Raw genomic sequence first — 19,295 nt, 5'->3', positions numbered from 1 at the left:
GAAATAACAGGAGCCACATACATAATTTAAAATGTTCTAAAATCTACATCAGAAAAGTAAAGAGAAACTAGTGAAATTATTTTTAGTAATATATTTGATTTAACCAGTATATCAACATATTTTTTCAAAAGCAATTAATATAAAAGTTAATGAGATGTCACACTCTTTTTTTACATATACTAAGTCCTTGAAAACTAGGAAGAGTTGTATACTTACATTGCATCTCAATTCAGACTAGCTACATTTCAAGTGCTCCAAAGCCATATGTGGCTAATGGCTACCATAATGGACAGTGCAGGTCCAGATGTTATGGTTCCACAGTTACTCTTGCTGAATTAACAGAGCCACTGAGGTTCTTCCTTAGATACCATCATCCTACTCCCATAATCAAACATAATTCATAACATATGCTTACATAGCATACTGCATCTATAATGTTCAGTTATTTGTAGGCTCAAAAATGTAGACACATGTGTTACAATGAAATCATCTCAAGATAGTTCTGGTCCCCCCTAATTTCACGCTGACCATTGCCTGGAACCACCAGTATCTGCACAGCCACTGGCTAATATTTGCTGTCCCAGCTAGCCAGGTGTGGCAGGTGGAAAGTAGCTGCCCAGTCAGGGGTTCTTTACTAAGTTAGTTACGACTCACCCACTAACAATCCAGCTTCCAAAATTCTGTTGATGTCAAGCCTCTCATGTTCCCTTTGTCATTACGGAATTTATGCCTTTTTTATTCCTTGACTTTTATTTTACTGTGTTTTCATGAGAGAGTAAAAATGAACACGTTATTCAGTTGGCTATGTTTATCTAAAAGTTGCTTTTATGATTGGGGCTGATTTATTTCAAAATCTATATAATTATTATCAGAAGATACTGATCTGCAGACATAGAAGACAAACTTTTTCAAGTTTCTTTAAAGATCTACTTCAATCCAAATTCCAAATATAAATAATGTACAATATCTTAATGAAAAATCAATTTTCTCTTAAATTTTCTCTATTAAGAACATTTTATATTCAGAATACTCTTGTGCATATGACAAATAAGCTAACATGAAAAGAGAGAAAGATAGTGTTATCAAACGCTACTAACCCTGCTTCCTCCAGATGAACTGTAAAAAATTGTCTAACTACAATTCAATTGTTTTGTATGTGCTGTGTGAGCCTTAAGTAAATATTTGGACTCTAGTCACCAGAGGTTTTATATTTTGTGGAAGTCTGCAAAGTTATCACATGTAGAAACTGTTAACCTATTACCATTATGATTAAACCCAAGGAGTACCTAATTCCAGCACCTTCCAGACTAGAAGTTAGCAAGCACTGTCAAAACAAATATATTCATCAGTATCATAACACTTGTAATAGGATAGACTATGTTCATTAATGTGTTCTCTGAAAAAAAAAAACACATTTCTCCAGCAGTGTTGCAAATTTATTACTTTTTAAAAACTAATTTTTAATTAACTTTGTGTTCTAAGTCTGTTTGAAACAAACATCCTTTTAAAAATAGGGAGAGTTCAGTCTATTTTATTTGTTCTTTTAAGATTATTTTTGCCCTTTCATTAGCATTAAGCCAGAACAATATGCTGTAATCTTTTTAACTACAACCCACCCACATAAAACAGACCAGATAACTAATTAAGCTGAGATTATGGTACAGCAAAACACAACAGCTTTAATCAACTTCAGAATAGGTAATGGATATGAATCTTTTCTAAAGCAGTTTAGAAATATTGATATTGTACTCTTTCACCAACATTTTTCTCTACTCATGACCTTTAGTCAATGTATATATTTCCATTTTCTTTTTAAAGATTAGCAAAATTTTTAAATTTAATTCAAATATGTTTTAGTACTATTATGTATCAGGCACTGCTAGGTGCTAAGAATAAAAATATTACCAAAACATATTCTCTGTACTAAAAGACCTCAAAATCTATAGCATGACAGACTGGTACATAAACTAACAACTATAAAGCGGTATGATAAGTACTGCAATAAAGATATGAACAAAGTGTTATGGGAAGCCCAGAGGCAGGAATGATTAATTCTGTCTGGGAATGGTGGTGGAAGGAATAGGATTTTCCCAGTGGGAAGAGGTAGAAGGAAGACTACTCCAAGCAGACGGAATAACATGAAAAAAGGCATAATGAAAGTACACAGCTTCTTTGGGAAACAATAAGTAGCCTGGTGTGGCTAAAACATGAGATTCCCACAGAGTAATGGTAGAAGCCATGTGGAAGTTTAAACTTTTTGTTATAATGAAGGGAATGAAATGCCATAAAAGCAGGAAAGAGGTGTGATTTGTCTTAGAAAGAAAACTCTGTGGCAGTGTGAATGACTGACTAAAGAAGGGGGATAGAAGGAAGCCAGGAAAACCAATTAGGAAGCTATTGTATAGACTATGTGGAACTCTGAGCAGTAATTGTGGAACTGGAGAGAAGGAAAAGAAGAATGGATTTGAGATGTATTTCAAAAGTAGCATCACCTGGACATGATGGCTATTTGGATGGGGAAGGAAAGCGGAAAAATCTCAAAGATTCCACGATGTACTTTGGCTTACATGATGATTTAATCTAAACAGAAAGCAAAAATTTTAAAAATGAGCTCAGTGTAGCAGATATTTTCCAAATTCGTTGTGTTATTGATTGGATTCAAGTGGAGAGATCCAGGAGGCAGCTGAAAATAAGGGTCTCAGCTAAGGAATGTAGTCAATACCAAAAAATACAGAGTTTTAGCAACATAAAGATGATATTTGCAGTCATGTGAGCAGATGAAGTTTCAAAAAGGAACAGGAGGAACCATTGCCAAATACTTCACACACACAAAAGTAAGATGAAAAATATTTAAGGCAAAACTTTTAAAAGAAATATTTTATAAGAAAATATAGAGAAATGTTTTCATAATCATGAGGTAAGAAAGGACTCCCTAAACAAGACGTATAAAAAGCACCAATCAGAAAGAAAAAAATTTAACAAATTCAGCTAAGAGTGAAAGTGCAATCCACAAAGTGGGGAAAATATCTGCAACACATATAACTGACAAAGGACTAATATGCAGAACATACACGGAGCTCTTACAAATTAGAGAAAAGGCAGACAATCTAATAGACAAAAAAAAGACAAAGGCAAATATAAGAAGAATAGGCACTCTGCAAAAGAAGAAATAAAAATAGACAACAAACATATGAAAAGGGGCTCAATCTCATCAGTAATCAAGAAAATACAAATTAAAACCACAACGAGATATTACTACACACCCAACAGAGAGACAAAATTTTTAAAGTCTAACAATACTAAACTCTGGCAAAGATATGGAGCAATTAGAATTCTCATTCACTATTTGAGAACATGAACTAACACAACCAATTTGGAAATTATGCCAGTATTTAGTCAATATATACATGTCTTATGGCTCAGAAACTTTACTCCTAGAACATATCCTAGAGACCTGCATTCTTATATGCATCAGGATATGCATAAAAGAATGTTCAGAGTGGCATCATTATAACTGTCCCAAACTGGAATCAACCCAAACACCTATCAACAGTAAAACAGATAAATTTTGGTATATTCACACTATGTAATATTATACAACATACAGCAATAAAAACGAACAAGCTACAGACACATAATTATAAACATTACAATGTTAAGTGAAAATAGTTACAAAGATAATACAATATAATTTTATTCTTATAAAATTCAAAACTGGCTAAATAGATCTATAATTATTTAGGAATATATATAGAGGTGGTTAAGATAGAAAAGAAATGCAAGAAAAAATTATAGACCGTTCCCAACTTACAATGGTTCAATTTAGGATTTTTCAATTTTATGATGGTGCAAAAGCAATATACATTCAGTAGAAACCATATGTTAAGTTCCTGTGTATTCATTCGGGTTTTCACTTTTAGTACAGTTCTCAATAAATTGTATGAGATATTCAACAGTTTATTATAAAATAGGCTTTCTGTTACGTTATTTTGCACAACTGTAGCTTAATATAAATGCTTTTAGCACATTTAAGGTAGCTTAGGCTAAGCTATGATGTTTGGTAGGTTAGATGTATTAAATGTGTTTTCAACTTATAATATTTTCTTTTTTTTAATTTGACTCTAGTCAATAAACTTATGATATTTTTAACTTACTATGGGTTTATCGGGACATAACCTCACGATAAGTAAAAGAGTGTCAGTAACATGAGCAACAGAATAGCAGTTACCTCTGGCGAGACAGAAGAGATTATGATGGGTAAAGAATAACCTAAAAAATTATGTGGTCCCAATAATATTCTATTTCTTGACGTGGGGGTAGTGATTACATGGTGTTAAGTTGATAACCATTTGATGAAATGTACATATAAATTTTATAAACTTTTAAATAATTTTACAACATAAAATTTTAATGAAATAAATTTTGAAAGAGATGTGATAGTGAGAACCAAAATAGCCTTATTTCTAAGGATGATCAAAAGAGTTTAAGAAAGGATGCTATCAAATCCATTCAAAACTAACTTTAAAAATCAGAAAGAAACAAAGGCAATTCTGTATCTGAGAAGAATTACATATAAATCTGTTTCATGGCTGATGACTGGACTTCACTCTTTAATTCACTCAATAAGCACTGCTGAGTCCTACCTTGTGTCTGGCACTGTGCCAAGGGCTGAGAGTACAGGAAAACTTAGTCCAACCTCTTAGGTTTCTCTTAGCTCTAGGAACCCTGCTGATTTCTAATCTCTCTCAGGATAAAAGGTTTAGCTGACTTATTAATTGGAATACAATCTCAGGGTAAAGAAAAATCTCAGTTCCTAATAAAAAGTTCAAATAAAAGGTATGCAGGATTATCAGGTGCTGAGCTGAGTAGACAATAAAGTTTATGCCTCAACTTGAGAAAATACAGGGAGAAAATAGGTGCTATGTATTTTCTCTATACATAATAAACATGAATAGACAACATTTATTTTTCACATCAAGTAAGGGGAAGACTGAAGAAGTTATCAGCATGAATAGAATCATGAAATAAGGGTTTAAAAAAACCTGAAGAATAAAGGTACAACTCAAACAAGACTTCTGCTCTTTGCTTTTCAATAAAGGAGACCTATAGGGATATGATCTCTGCTACCCAACTTGTTAACTCATTTCTTAATGTCCAGACTTAGCTCTGAAAAATAAAATTTACCCAAAAAGACAAGGATTTTCCATTAGCGAGATTTTAAAAATCAAGCTACAAGCTTCAAAACTCAAAAATAGATGTTTCCAAGTTAGTGTAGTTAGGGGGGAAAAAAAGACCTGAATGTTTGCTTACACATAAGCCTCAAATACAGAGCCATTAATCTAATCCCAACTCTATATCTGGTTTAAACTTATTCTCTGGATTAGAACTCCTATAATGTAGCAATGTTCTGAGCAAAGAAGATTCACTCAAGAACAGAAAACACCACTCATAAATGTGAACCCACTAATAAGAAATTTTTAAATTACTTAGAAATGAAAATCAGTAAGAAATTAAAATTAATAAGGAATTAATGGGGAAAATAGAAAGATGAGACTTGGTATCACACTAGTCTCCTCAATTAATGTTAATGTCTCTCAGAAAATTCATTAAAATGAAATTTAAGTGATGCCCAGAAACAGAAAAGTAAGGACATCCCAATAAATAATTTTCAATGACCAAAACTCAAATTTTTACAACTTGAATTTAGATGAAGCATCTTTTATTAATATTAATCTGGCAATCAGATTCTCAAATGATATGATTATGTATTTTAAAATTAATGTTTGTTAATACACTTAAAAATTTAGATACCTCTTAGAGCAAATGAGAATGGAATCTGAAGACTGAGTACCAAGATCTGCTACCTACCAATAATGCAATATTGAATAAGTAACCAAACCACTTAGTCTCACTTTACCACTGCCAACTTCACAAGACTCGGGCAAATTAAAGAAAACAATATATGTGAATAATATTGTACAAACACCAAAGCATGGGAAGTGCAATTTTTTCAATCTACTACAAAGACTACTTTTGACAAACTAATAAATATCTTTTATTCACAGTAAAGAAAAAAATTTAAATCTACAAAAGCATAGTATAATAAAGTCTTAGTATTCTCCCTCAGTTTCAAAAATTATCAACTCAAGGCTCATCTTATTTCTTCTATTTTTGACCTACTCTCTCTCTTCCTTGACTATTTTGAAGCAAGTCCCAGACATCATATCATTAACTTCCCTAAGGGCTTAAATTCAATAGCCTCTATTTAGTTCATGTACAGGTATGGTATCCAAAGTCTAACAGAGAAGTCTGGGCTAGAAACATGAATTTGAGCAATGAAACACCAGCAATGAAATCAAGATTTGAAGCAACAGCTCTGGATGAGGTCAAATATTCACATGCTTGAGAAACAAGAAGGTAGATTATCTGGGTGCTCTTTCATTAAAAATACAAATAGACATAAAGCACATCTCTTCCACCCAAGAAAGAAACCCTGTGAATTTACAAAGGCCTACAGATTTTTTGTATCTTACGATTTAAAGTGCTTTTCTCCCTTAAAAAGTGTCCCTATGTAGTAACAGTAACTACTCTAAAAGATTTAACAAATGCCCCAAACATGAATAGATATATTTTATGCAACATCAAATTTAAACATTGATATTGTAACCAACTACAAATCTACTTTTCAAAGTATTTGTTAAAAACTTGTTACTCCATGTATATTTTATTCCTTGCAGTGTATAAATCTCTTTTTAATTTCTTTTGTATATTTCACAGCAAAATTTTAAAAATAAATTTTAAAAATAAAATATGATTCCTATTGAAATAGCTATGACAGATGATGTAGCTTACAAGCATTTAGAGCTCTGAACATACATGAGAATATTTGTATACTGAAAATGTTTATACATTCTTTAGACACCAAATGTTTTATACACTCTTTAGAAGCTGAATCAGAGATCATTTATTCTTACATTTTATTTTTTACCCCGAGTGTAAAGATTAGTTATGATCTATTTATACTCCAATCCTGAAAAATTTTTGACTCAAGTTCCTTAAATCCTAATTTACAATCCACTTTAAAAGAATTTCTAAAATAGCTTTCATAATCTGTTTAGCAAAGATTAACCTTTGTAAAAAAGTATTTGTGACCATTGGAAAGGAATGCAATTTTGTCCCTTTAGTTATATTAGTCACCAAGTAGAAGATTCAAAGGAGGTAAAAGAGGCACAATTTTTAGAAACACCATAGATTTCCAATGTTTGAATTCTGATGGACCATCATTGATTAAATGGAGCCTAAGTCCTATTTGGTTAGAAAGAACTCCAACATATTTTAAGCATATCCCTATCTTTCAAGTAATAGTTTTAGAAACAAAAGTGTACAATTTCATAAATTAGAGTGATATGCATTTTAGTTTCAAGCACACCATACATTTCTTTGCTCTATTTTTTTTCCTAAGAAAAAAACTAGATATATTTAAAAGCAGTGTCAATTCTGGCTGTATCATGTAACTGCCATTTCACCTAAATTACTGGATTTTTTCACAAATATTTTTGATTTTTAAAACTTTTGAGGAACTGCACCTGTGTTTTAAGTAAAATACAACTCGTTTTAAAACATGATTAAAGAATCATCAGATCAAAATGGTATGTTCCCCTCCTCCACACACACAAAAATTCAATTATTTTTTCAGATATCAGTAAATATCAACAGGATAATTAAGAGGCATAATTGCTTTCTCAGGAACCATCTACTAAACACAGCCAAAAAAGATTCTGGTTTTCAAAAAAGTACAGTCCAGACACCCAAACATTTATTTAAAACAGATTCTTTCCTTAAGATAATGAAGATGCTTTCTTGTCAAATAGGCAAGATATTGTTATTATTTAGTATTCATTTAAAATGTGGTGGGTTTTAATTCAAGTATTGTTTAATATAAATATTTCTTGAGGGTTTTTTCATTTTCATTTTAAACATGAAAATGTATGGGGGAAGGGAGAGAAACTGTGAAAAATATAGAATAACTTGTTGAGAACTTATTCTGTTTTTAATTAGGGAATTTTATAAAAATATCTTGTTGCTGTTCTTAAATTAATTCCGCATCAGAAGCCAAGTGATTTTTTGGTCTTGAATAGTAATGATACAGATTCTCTTTACCAATAATGTATATAATAACAACATTTATATATCAGATTTTATTTCTGTACCTCTAAAGAAAACCTTAGGGCTTGTCATCAGGCACTAATGACATCATTAACATTAATGAATTCTGCCAGAGCGAGTAGTGAATTTATATTTTCACAATTGAAAAAAAATCACAATTTAGCTGTGGAAATTGCTATTTTGCACAAAATACATTAAAAACTAGTAATTTTCTTTTGATACAAGAAATGAAACCACTCCGGTTTTTGGTCTCTGTAATTTAGCAGAAATGAATTTGCTGACATACAGCGTCTTAAGGTTTTTACCTGTTTTTCTTCTCAGATTCCCCCTTACGTTTAATGCCCTGTAGCTTTAAGATTTTTTTCTAAAACAAAACAAAACAAAAAAAACACAAAAAAACAAAAACCACTAATGAATTAGAGAAACACTGTCTCTATCTATACTCAATAACTGGTATAAAAAATTACAGAAAGGCTCAACAAACGAGGTCACTTCACCGAATCTGTTCAGAACTTCAGCAAATTAAAGCAGTGCCCTTGAGAGAGTTTTAAGATTAAAAACAATCTTTAAAATCATAAATACGACCCATCCCTTACCCTTAAAGCACTTCACCCACGTTCGTCTAAGAGTAGCCTTTTTTGCCCCTACAGTATAAACAGAGAATACAAGGTATGAGTAGAAAACGTCAAGATTTCGTTGACCACTCAAAGAAAGAAAACTGTTGACGTCTGAACGTTGCTAAATTTTCGCAGGTTGCTAAATCTCGTTAAGTTGCTTCAATTCTAGTCGCTCCAATTGAGTCAGGAACACCCAAACCCAAACCGAACAAACTTCCTGGACAGAAGGGCGAGCTGAAGTCGGTTCTCAGAGAACCTGCCTGTCAACAGGTGGCCGGCCGAGGGTGGGGTTGGGGGGGGACCTTCCGCGTTCCCGCCGCCGCTGCCCAGGGACTCTCGGCCAACGCCAGCGCCCTCACCCTGCCAGGCCTGGCCACCTCCCGCCGTCCCCCGCCGCCCCCGGCCCGGCGGCGCACTCACCCCAATCCCTCACGCTCCAGCGTCCCGGCAGCCTGAGGTGGCGCCGCGGCCCGGCAGGCCCAGGGCACCTTCTCACTTCCGGTTTCCACTCAGCGCCGTGGGGTTTCAGCACCTGCCGGGAGGCCCTGGGAGAAGCACGTGCCTCTTTTCGAAGCCTCGTTCCCCCGGCGGGAACTCCGGCCGGGCCTCGGTGTGCCTGGCCGCCAGCCCCCTCCCGCCTTAGTATCCAGGTGCCGAAGCTTCTAGACACCCCCGAGGGGCCGGCCCACGGGGTCGCATCTGCCCTTCCCGCCCGCAGCCACGACCTAAAGTGTGAAGCTCCGACACGTCCCAGGCCGAGTGGAGTCAAATAACAACTGCGACGAAACTGAGGCCCAAAGATCTGGGCACCTTGCTCCGGAGGCCACACAGTTGTCCAAACGAGTGCAAAGCCGGGTCTCCTGGTTTCGTTCCATTTAGCAGCCAAGAGGACTGCTGGGCCCCACAGAGCTCGCCTCAGGGAGCCGCGGGCCTCGAGCGGCATTGGCAGCTGCTGCTTGAGCCAAAGCGGCCCTGGGGCCGCTACAGGCAGGGTCACTTGAGGGGAGCGCCCAAAAGGCCCTGAAGCCCGGGTGCCCAGGCCAGTGCGGCGCAAGCTGGAAGCCTCCTCGTCCTGGCCGCCCGCCAACTCTCCCCGGCACATGCAGGGTCCGCACCAGAGGTGCCACGGGGCACCCCAGCAGGTCAGGCTTGGCCCCTCATTTCACCCAAGGCGCCGCCTAAGGGAGACCTGCGCGGGCGCGGGCCGGCCCTGCCTTCAGGCCCGGCGCGCCAGGGCGGCGCCGCTGGGCCAAGGGCGGAGGGGCCGCGGCTGCGCCCCCTGTGGGCCTCTGCTGAGTCGGGGAAGATGGTTTGTTGGCGTGGGAAGGGCGCGCCCGAGCATGGCCTACCGAATCCGGAGGGAGGACGCGGCCGAAAAAGCTTTCCTACAGCCGGGCTCGCAGCCCTGCGACCCCGCTGGGCGCGGGGCGCGGGGCGCGGGAGGGGTCATTCTCCGAACCCCGCCCCACGGTGTGTTCTCAGGTCTCACACGGAATTTTTAAAAAATAGGGGATGTTGGTCACTTCGCAGGAAACTTTTCGTTGTTTCCTTGTTTCCTTCCCGCCCGTGGGCAAGTTGAGCAGATTCATGGCCTTACACCCAGGAGGTTTCAGGCCAAACAGAGTCTGGACAGTTCCAGGCTCTGCATTTTCTGGGGGAGGATTTCCCCCCACCCCCGTCTTCCCTCAGAGGGAGATGGAACTGTCCTTCCTGACCCCCAGATGCAAGTCAGAGTGAAACGCGTCCTTGTCGACTTTTCCAGGTTATGAGTTTGTATGTTTTAAAAGAACTTTACGATACGAAGAAAGGTAATTTGGCTACTTCTGGCAGGAGCTGAGGGCTTAGAGGGACATCTTAGCACGTGGAAGGAATGACTCTGATTCCCCAGCCGCGGTGAAGCCACCCGGGACAGCTCAGCAGCAAGGAAGGTTGTCTGCTGCCAACATGCAGGACACGGATCGGTTTTTTGTCGTTTTGCTTTCTTTTCCTTTTTGGCTCAGCTCTGAGAGCATTACAGAGCTATCCTTTCCCGCCTCCCGACCCTCTTCCCCTCCCCCTCTTCTTTCTGGTGCAGGCAATTAGGGTGAAGAAATCAGTGCCAGGCTCCTGCCTCTGAAGAGAAAGGAATTGCTTCGGGAATTGAGTCCTGACACCTGTCTCTGTCCTGGATGGCGAGGGGGGATGCGGGGTCAAAACGCCTAGGGGAAGAGGCCAGGCTGACGCGGAGGGGCGTGGTGGGGGTGGGGGAGACACTCCCTAAGCGAAAGTTTCTGGGGGCTCCTCTTGCCAGGTCCTCCCGCCTCATCCTTTGGCCTCCAGCTTCACGCAGGTCATTAACACGCGGGTTATTAACACGGAGTTTCCCTCGCTTTTAGCCCCCGGAGACCAAGACCTGAGGCTGGAATCAGAAGAGCAACACTGACGAGCCGTTCATTAATTTGCATTTATTTTCGGGAATTAATGTAGATAAAGAGGAGGAGGGGGACTGCCTTACATTTCAACAAGTAATTTGTGATCTTCACATCAGACAAATCAAATTTACAAATTACTTTCCCACCTACTGGACGAAGCGGCCAAAGCCAAAATTGATACACAGGCGCGCGGGCTCTCCGCAGATTTCGGAGAATGAAGGTGCACTAAAAACTCACTAGACAAAACAAGGGTGTTGAAAGAGAGAAGCCGACAGAGGAGTTGGAACTGGTTTTGGGGCCTGGGTTTGTCTGTTTTTCCCTAATGCTGTACTTTTACGGGTTTTGTTTTGTTTTTTGTTCCCTGGTTTTGGTTTTCTTGTTTTAGGTTTGTAAACTGGAATTGCGCCCCTGTGCTTAGACCGGATGAGGGGTTCAGCCCTGCGCCCCTGCCCAGCCCCCACCTCTGTACCCTAACTTGTCTGTTTCCTCCACACTTCTGATACCCCGTGCCCAGCTTCCTAAAACCAAGCGGTTCTCTTCAATAAATACACAGAGGGAGAAGATGTGAAGAGGGCAGGGCAGCTTTGCAACAACTGAAAAAGAAAAAGCGCCATTGATTGAGGAAGAGCTGAAGGGGAATGGACAGAGGGAAAATATTTTTTGCTTTTGTTTTTTATATATGTGTATATATATATGTATATATATATGTGCTGTATATCTCTTAAAGTTCTGTTTCCTGGGTGCTAAGACAAGATATGTTCAGTTCAACCAACCAACAGCAACTAAAAAGTTTAAGTGGTCCCTGGAACGGACCTGACTATGTACAGCATTCCCGCCGAGGCGGAAGCTTGAACCAGTCCAGCGCAGGGCGGGGCGGGATGCGGCTCTGTGCGCGGAAGGCTGGGGGCGCGCTCCTCCGGCGGGCCTAGCCCTGGCGCGCCCCAGCGCGCTCAGCTGGGGCGGAAGAAACGCCGAGAGGCTCTGGCCCGCAGGCGTGGAGCAAAATCGAGGGCAGCTGAAGGGGCGGCAGTCTGCGCGGGAGGAACTCTTAGTGGTTTTGATTTGGAGTAGTGTGTGGGTGCTCCAATGGGCAGAAACACGCCAGTTAGTGACTCCAGTGTCCAGAAAGAATAAATTAGTGTTGGGCTCAAACAGCGGATCAGAGCGAAGAGCCTCCGAAGGCTGCAAGTGCTTAATAGCTGTCCAGAAAGGTTGGAAGGGGAGACTTAGGAGTTTAGTAGGGGCTGAAGGGGGGAGAGAATACATCTCTCCTGTATAGAATGTGTAGGCCAAGCCGAAGCACCGGTCCCCCCATCCAAGGGGTAGGGCGGGTTTGCACATCCCCCCAAGCAAGTGGCACAAAAATGGGGGCGGCAGTGCAGGCAATGGACATCTTTTGGGGGGTGAAAATTCAGTTTTGGAGAAGTCGAGGCAAAGGCGGGCGGTGCAGCAGCAGCAACAGCAACAGGATGGGGACCACGGAGGGCGCAGGTAGTTGCGTTTCTTCTCCTCTCTCATTCCTGGGCTCACAAGACCTGGAACCGCCATGAGGCTTGGTCCTTATAGTCCAGACAGTCGGCAGAGTTGAAGTTGAGTTTCCAGGCAGAGGAAGCAGCAGCGGCGCCAGGCTCCTTGTAATCCAAGCAGTCGGCAGAGTTGAAGGCAAGCCCGGAGCCACCGTAGCCTTGGTGGTGGTGGTGGTGATGGTGGTGATGGTGGCCTGAGGATTGGCTCAACGGGTGGTGCGCATGTGGGTGATGGTGATGGTGGCCCGCCATGGAGGAGGGTGCCATGGGGCTGAGCTGGTGCGGGTGGTGATGTGAGTGCATGGGTGCTAGGTATGAGCCGCAGTCCACGCCGCCAAAGTAGGAAGAGGAGGGCGTAGGGTAGCCTTGGCCGTAGCTGCCGCCCTGGCCGTAAGACATGGGGTAAGAGGCTGCTGCGGTGGCGGCGCCTGCAGCTACCGAGCGCTGCATACACGAGGCGTTGCTAGGCGCGGCCAGTGGCTCCGGCACTGACACGGACGCGGGCGCTGAGCCTGGCGAGATGGAGGCCGGGCTCCAGATAGATGAAGCAGCCGGTGTACTCAGTGACGACGCGGCGGCCACCGGGTTCCCACCTAGTCCCGCAGCCGCGGCAGCCGCTGGGTTGGCGGAAGAGCTGGACGCTGAGCTAGAGGACGAGGCAGAGCTGGACACAGCTGGCGGCGTGAATTGGCCACTGCTTTCGGAGCCCGAGCTCTCCCGTACTGGAGAGGACTTCTTCTTGGCTGGGCGGCTCTTGGTTCCGCTCCCGCTCTGCTGCTGCTGGCGGCATTTGGCGCGGCGGTTCTTGAACCAGACCTGCCGTGGGCCGGATGGGGGGAGAGTGGGTCAAGGGAAACTAGGGGAGCTTGTTGCTCCCCCGCCCCTTGAACCCAACTCCCCGCCCAGAATATCAGAATATCGGAACCCTTTCCCACCGAGGCCTCCGCCCCTTCCTGTCTCTGGCCTGGCCAGACCCTGCCCCCTACCTCGGTTCCCAGCTCCTCCACCCTCCCCCATCCTTCTGCTCAAAGTCCCTCCTCAGCTGGCTCCAGAGCAGGGATGCGCACCTCCCCACCTCTACCGCAACTCTGCCCTAGGGCGGAATATTTCAGTCTGTCGAGCCAGAAGTTCTGCCATCTCTAAATTGCTGCTGTTGGCTGCTTCCCTGTGTGTTTGGAGGCCCCCTGTGTGTTTGGAGGCCCGGTTTTCTACTAACAGAGCTCAGGCAACAGCGGAGAGGTACAGGGCCGAAGAGTGTGGAGCAGTCACCAAGTCCAGGGCCAGAGCGGTTTCACTGAGCAGCTCCCGGAGGCCAGAACTGGGCACGGCGAGTATTTGGGTGGGGGTAGGAGCAAGGCCAGAGGCTAACTTGAGGGACTCGGGAAGGAAGCCTGGGTGAGATTTCGTTGGACTTTTGGCTCCAGGTGGGGAACCACATGGAATGGTTACTCTTCTGGGAAAGCCCCAGCACATGGCACTGCATTCCTGGTCCCCTTTCTCAAGCCTTCCAGTAAAGGAGGGGAAACAAATGGCTCTTGAGGAGAGTTCTGAGTTAGAATCCGAACATTATCATCGGAACCCTTTCATCTCAAAAACAGAAATAAGAAAGCCGGCAGCAGGATTTTGCACTTGGCATCCTCTGTAAGCAGAGGAAGCGTCTAATGAGACACAGGCAGAGCACCAGGCTCCGGCCAATCTCCGCTCTTCCATTTCTAGGATTCCAGGGGGGGAAGACAAGGGCAGAGGCAGAATTCAGGCCTCTGAGGGAAACTGCCAAGTCCTGAGGCAGGCAAAGAAGCAGGGGCAAGTGTCAGGCCTGCAGGGCGCTTTACATTCGGGAGCCTCCCTAGTCCTCCCGCAATTCTGAAAAGTACTTTCGATACCGATACGAAAGGCGCTCTAGGGCTAAGGGCGGAATTCAGGGCTCTAAGCCATTTCCTTTAACTTTTGCCCCCTTTCCTGGCTGGGGTCCAGCGCTAGGGGGAGTCCGAGAGGGGCTGCCCAGTCTGTAAGCCCATCCCCAGAGGACGGTCTCTTCAAGAACTCCTCAAGAGCCTTCCCAGACCTTCCCCGAGCAGTCTCAGCTCCCCTACCCAGACCCTGGAGCCCGGGGAGTGCGCACCTGGACTCTGGACTCCGGCAGGTTGATCTTGAGCGCCACCTCCTCCCGCATGAAGATGTCAGGGTAGCGAGTCTTGGCGAAGAGCGCCTCGAGCACGTCCAGCTGTGAACGCGTGAAGGTGGTGCGCTCCCGCCGCTGCTTCCGTGGAGTGGCTGCGGGGACACGTGGGGGCGCCGCGGGTCATTGGTGGCCACGCGGACCAGCGATAGAGCACTCGGGCAGGCCCCTGGCAGGCCCAGAGCTCGGCCTTCGCAAGAGAAAGCCGAACTGGGAATAAAAGACACTCCCTCGGGCGGCCGAGCCTGAGAGGCCACAGGTGGGAGAAAGTGCAGATGTGCGACTAGAAGCCAGTGTCTCCAAGATTCAAGGGCTGCCCCTCTCTATGCCTCTCAGAGGTTAAAAAAAAGTAAGAGAAGTCTACAATCTCCCTTCTTCCACATTCCCCCTCCCCTGCGCGCGCACACACACACACACACACACACACACAATCTCTCTCTCTCTCTCTCTCTCTCTCTCTCTCTCTCTCTCTCGCTCTCTCTCTCTCTGGCTAGGGGACAGGGAGTGGGGAAGAGGTAGGCAGAAACACGACCTGAAAAACACTTTCGGAGAAAATAAATGGGGTAAAGGAGCCGGAGCTAAAGAACCCCGGGTTTGGCTCAGGTCGTCCTCTACAGCAGTGCAAAAATGGATGCAGGACATCAATTTAGAGGACAATTTAATTAGGAAGGAAGAATACTCCTTCAGTCCAGCCTGCCGCTTCGCATAAGGAAAGTTTGGCTCTTTCTGTCAGGGCCTAACGAGTGTCCAGATTACTCATTCCATGTTGGGGGAAAAGGAAAAACACTAGCCGCCCCTGGGTAGCGAATCCGCAGGTAAATGAGCTCTGCGCTGGTGGTGGGACCACAACAGGAGAAAGGTTGCCGGTGACCCGGCCAGGAAGGCGCACATTGCGCGTTTTCTCAGCCCTGGCCACCTCACATGCCCACGACTCTGCCCCGTGCGCCAGCAGTGGGCCCTGTATTGTAAACAGGCAGTGGGCCCTGTATTGCAATAGCTGACTCCCTGGGCCTGCTCGGCAACAAAGCTTGCACTCAAACCCAACAGTCTGGGGGGCCCCAACATTGGAGAGGCTGAAGCAGGGTCGGGAGGGCTGGTGCTCACCCGGATAGCCCACGGATGGGTGCAGGAGGTCCATGGCGGGCCCAGCCAGGCCCAGCCCGTTCATGCCGTATGGGGGTTGTTTGAGGTAAGACATCATGCTAACAGCTGGGTGGAGGCGCCCCGACGGATCCAGGGGACCTGGGGCCAGAAGCGGTGCAGGGCTCCCACCGCAGTCCTTCAGGGTCTGATGCGTCTGGGGGCCTGGCCTATGAAGACACGAGACACACGGAAACCATCAATCGGAGCCACTTGGCTGCCAAGTCTTGCCCCGGGATAGACAGGGAAGGCAGGTTACAGAACTGCGCAGGGTGGTCAACTGGAATCCACAAGGCCTTAGCCCAGAAACCACAGTTGCTTTGAAAAGTAAAGTTTTCTGGGTCGTCTGGCTCCAGCGTTGGAATGAGCCAAAGACACTGGTAGGGAGTCCATAGGAGTAAGGAGAAGTCAAAGCCAGGCCAGGCTGGGGAGGTCAGAGCAAGAACCGCGGAGTGTGCAAGCTCCCAAGTCCAGGCAAAATTCTGAATCCGGCAGAAGCCAGCTTCATGTTGCACAAGCAAACGTTCACTTGGTGCCCGGACGGCAGGCCTCCCGGAGCATGAGGGGTTGTTTCATTTTGTTTCACGTGTTTTTGAAAAGGTAGAGACTACAAAGGGCCAAGGTGAGGCAATGTGGAGGGCTAACCGCACCTCAACCTCTTGTCCACTTAGGACACTTGGTTCCTTCAAAGGTCTCCAGGGCTGCGCCCCTGCCCCAGAGCCCGCAATCACCATTCCAGCTGACCTCTCTGTGCCCAGCCACTGAAAGATCGCTGACGCGAAATCCCACCACACCTCAACCGCAGTAACCGGCCCAGGCCTCGCAGAGGGCCAGGGGACGCCGAAGAGGCCACTGTAGAGGGGGCGACCCCAAGACGCGGCCTGAGGTCGGGAGCGTCTCAGCTGCGGCCAGCGTCCTTCGTTGCCAGCGCGCACCCGGCCTTCTCTGTCCAGTCTGTGCTGCGGACCACAGGGTCCCAGCAGGGGGTGAAGGGTGACTGACCTAGCACCTCAAAGGGTCTCGGGGATTTGCAAAGCCGGAGGGCAGCAAGTCCCATGCTGTCATCCTTGTAGCTGAACCCGCGGCCCCAGGACACGGTCGAGAACAGAGAAGTAGGCCTCAGCGGCATAGCCCACGCAGACCCGAGCTGGGAGGTGGAAGCCTCGCCCCCGCCGCTGCCGGGAACCCGGGGCGGCACTCTCAGGGGTCAGGGAGGGGCGCTGGAAACTGGGCCTGGGGCTCTGGGGGGCCATTGCTACACCCCGCTTAGCGGGATCGCTGTGAAGCAGGCCAGGGACTCGGGCTAGGACGTTCAGGGAGAGAAGTTAGAGCTAAAGAAGCTCCCCCCTGCCCCGTTCCCACCCCGGTCTTCTGGGATCCAAGACCTGGGCTGAGGGAGTCCAGCTTGTAGGAAGGCGACGAGAAGAGAAGCAGCCAGGGCTCTAGGGCCGAAGGAAAATGGGACTCAAAGCTGCGACGGCTTTGCGAAGCTGCAGCGTGAGTTTTCAAAGACTTTCTCCAAACTTAGCACTTCAGCTTGGTTACTTCGGAGGAGGCGGGGGAGGGAGCGGCGGGCCGCGACAGCGCCCCGGGGTCCTCGGCTCACCAAGAGGGGAGCTAGGCCGCTCCCCCAGCCCCGCCCACCTGCTGGTGACCGGGGAAGTGGGGATCCATTTGAGGAGGGGGAGGTAAGGGTAACCAACGCGCTCCCGGAGTCCGGGATGGTCCCGCGGCTTTCTCCTTACCTGCCCTCAGCTGCCGGGGACGTTCACCATCTACCTGGATCTCTCACAGAGACCCGCCGGGCAGCCAACCTGCAAAACAGAGCGGCACAGGAATTACCCCGGCGGCTGGTCTAGGACCCCGGGTTTCTTTCTTTTCCCAACTTCCTTCCTCCCACCTCTATCTTTTTTTTTCAGTGGCTTTGTGCGTGTCCCTCTGGGTTTCACTTTATTGCACAGACACTTTGTTTGCTAAGCCCCACACGTTCTCAGGCAGGACATTGCCTCGCCCGGAATCGCGCCGAGGGGCCGCAAGGGGGGGAATTCGAGGGCAGAGTTGGGAGGTGGCTCGGCGTTACCGCGGCACTCCCGGTGCAACGTGGAGGCAGTGGGGACTGGGAAGTCCTGCAGAGTCACTTTGCAAACTAAATAAATCAAGCGATTTACCTTGTCGGAGTGGCTTGTCTTGCTCGGTTGTTTAGGTGATTGGAAATGTAGCCTGATGAAGATTGATCACCTTTCTACTGCCCTCCCCGAGTATGTGAACGCGAGGCGAGTGCGTAACGGGGCTAGGCCGCCAATCGGGGGCCCCGCGCGGGCTGAGTGACAGGGAGCCGGGCAATGGCAGCGCGAGCCGGGGGTTACCTCCGCGCGCCCCCGCCCTCCCCCGCCCCCCACACCCCGCCCTCCCCTCCCGCCCGCCCCGCCCCGGTCGCGCGCTAACTCCGGGACTCGGCTGGCAAAAGCGGCTCAGAGCTAGGCGAGGAAGGCGAGCGGAGAGCCCGAGTCCTGGCCGCGGAGGGGGCCGCGGGTCTCCAGGCCTTCCCTGGGCGCCCCCGCCCTTCTCTCGCGCTCTCGGCGCTCCGGAGGGAGTGGCAGAGACGAGGAGAGGTGCTGGAGAACCGGTTCCTTCGCTCTCCTGCGCGCCACCGGGCTCAGCCGCCCGGGTGTGGGCGCCAGGACCCGGGGGCGGCGGGCTGGAGGAGCCCGGGCCTCGGCCCCTCTCCTGGCGCCGCGGGCCCCAGCGTTTTCTTCCTCTGCACCGCCACCTGAGACCGACGCCGCGGGCGGCTCGTGCCGGCGCAGGCTACTTTGCAGAGCGCGGGAGCAGCTCCGGGCGTGCAGATCTCTCCTCGGCGCCTCGGGACTCTCGCGCCTGGGAAGAGCACCCACTGGGAGGGCACAGCCACTTACCTGCTCATCGGCATCTCCCGGGGTTCCCGGTCCCCACCAAGGGTGTTTGCAAGCCTTAAGCGCTTCTTCTGAAACGTTGGAGCCCAGCGTCCTCTTGCCCTCACATGTACACCCTACTTCTTAATTCAAACATTTTGATAGGAAAGTTTCTTTTTCATTCTTTCTCTCTCTTTCCTAGTCTGCCTCTAACAGGGACTTTTTGATGGAAAATGTGGCCACAGACCCCTGCCCTCAACTTTTTTCCACATGCTGCGTAAGGAGCCTCCTTGAGGCGATTTCCCCGGATTGTTCGTACGGGCGAAGCCCATTTCCCAGTGGAACAAACTTCCCAAACACGTCTG

General features: G+C 46.7%; 1 protein-coding gene across 1 annotated transcript; it reads right to left on the bottom strand.

Annotated features, from left to right (window-relative positions):
* Window positions 1-11,207: 11,207 nt before the first annotated feature.
* Window positions 11,208-18,366, bottom strand: LOC105465128 (orthodenticle homeobox 1). Its single transcript, XM_011713382.2, has 5 exons — window positions 18,208-18,366; window positions 17,785-17,853; window positions 16,004-16,209; window positions 14,843-14,994; window positions 11,208-13,536 (listed from the first exon to the last, which is right to left on the bottom strand). The coding sequence occupies exons 3-5, from the start codon at window positions 16,098-16,100 to the stop codon at window positions 12,721-12,723; spliced, it is 1,065 nt and encodes a 354-aa protein (XP_011711684.1). The 5' UTR covers window positions 16,101-16,209; window positions 17,785-17,853; window positions 18,208-18,366; the 3' UTR covers window positions 11,208-12,720.
* Window positions 18,367-19,295: the final 929 nt, after the last annotated feature.

The sequence above is a fragment of the Macaca nemestrina genome, chromosome 13 (assembly GCF_043159975.1).
Source record: "Macaca nemestrina isolate mMacNem1 chromosome 13, mMacNem.hap1, whole genome shotgun sequence".
Classification (NCBI taxonomy): domain Eukaryota; kingdom Metazoa; phylum Chordata; class Mammalia; order Primates; family Cercopithecidae; genus Macaca; species Macaca nemestrina.
The sequence above is the reverse complement of the archived record's forward strand: the minus strand, read 5'-3'. Positions and strand labels throughout refer to the sequence as shown.